The sequence below is a fragment of the Monopterus albus genome, unplaced genomic scaffold, assembly GCF_001952655.1.
Source record: "Monopterus albus unplaced genomic scaffold, M_albus_1.0 scaffold31.1, whole genome shotgun sequence".
Classification (NCBI taxonomy): Eukaryota; Metazoa; Chordata; class Actinopteri; order Synbranchiformes; family Synbranchidae; genus Monopterus; species Monopterus albus.
This window is the reverse complement of record NW_018127911.1, coordinates 214,380-214,875: the sequence shown is the minus strand read 5'-3', so window position 1 is coordinate 214,875 and position 496 is coordinate 214,380. Positions and strand designations below refer to the sequence as shown.

The 496-nt window shown below is 50.0% G+C and overlaps 1 protein-coding gene across 1 annotated transcript in view; it reads right to left on the bottom strand.

Annotated features, from left to right (window-relative positions):
* Positions 1 to 496, bottom strand: part of kdm4b (lysine (K)-specific demethylase 4B) — a 48,182-nt gene that overhangs the window by 15,662 nt on the left and 32,024 nt on the right. The window contains exon 13 of the mRNA XM_020596726.1: positions 76 to 236. Within this exon, the coding sequence (XP_020452382.1) occupies positions 76 to 236 (161 nt within the window). The remainder of the gene's footprint in view (positions 1 to 75; positions 237 to 496) is intronic.

Below are 496 nucleotides of genomic sequence, written 5' to 3'. Positions count from 1 at the left end.
TGAACTGTTACAACTACTGTAATTGCTATTACTACCGTTACTAGTTCACTGAAACATGTGCTTCTACTACAGTACCTTTCTGTAGGGACAAAAGAGTGAACAAACAGCACAGTATGGTTCAAGTGCTGCCACTGCTTCATTGAAGGCCTTCTCTGTCAGGAAGTTTGGTGAGTGATTCTGCCAAAGGTGCTCCTGTTTCTTCATGTCACTGTCCAGCGACATGGGGGAGGACAGCTCTGTAGGTCCAAAAACCAAATACATTAATGAGGACTGACATCCACAGTCTGGGGTAAGCAATGTATCCTTAAGATATGCTGGAAGCTTTATTATTAAAAATCATTTTATTTTTTACTCAGATACACAAAGCTTTCGGGCTAAGCCCGGCCAGGCCCCATGAGGGGAGGCCCGGCCACCAGGCGCTTGCATTCGAGCCCCAACCCCGGGCCTGGCTCCAGGGCGGGGCCCCGGCTGCGCCATGCTGGGCCACGTCACGGGC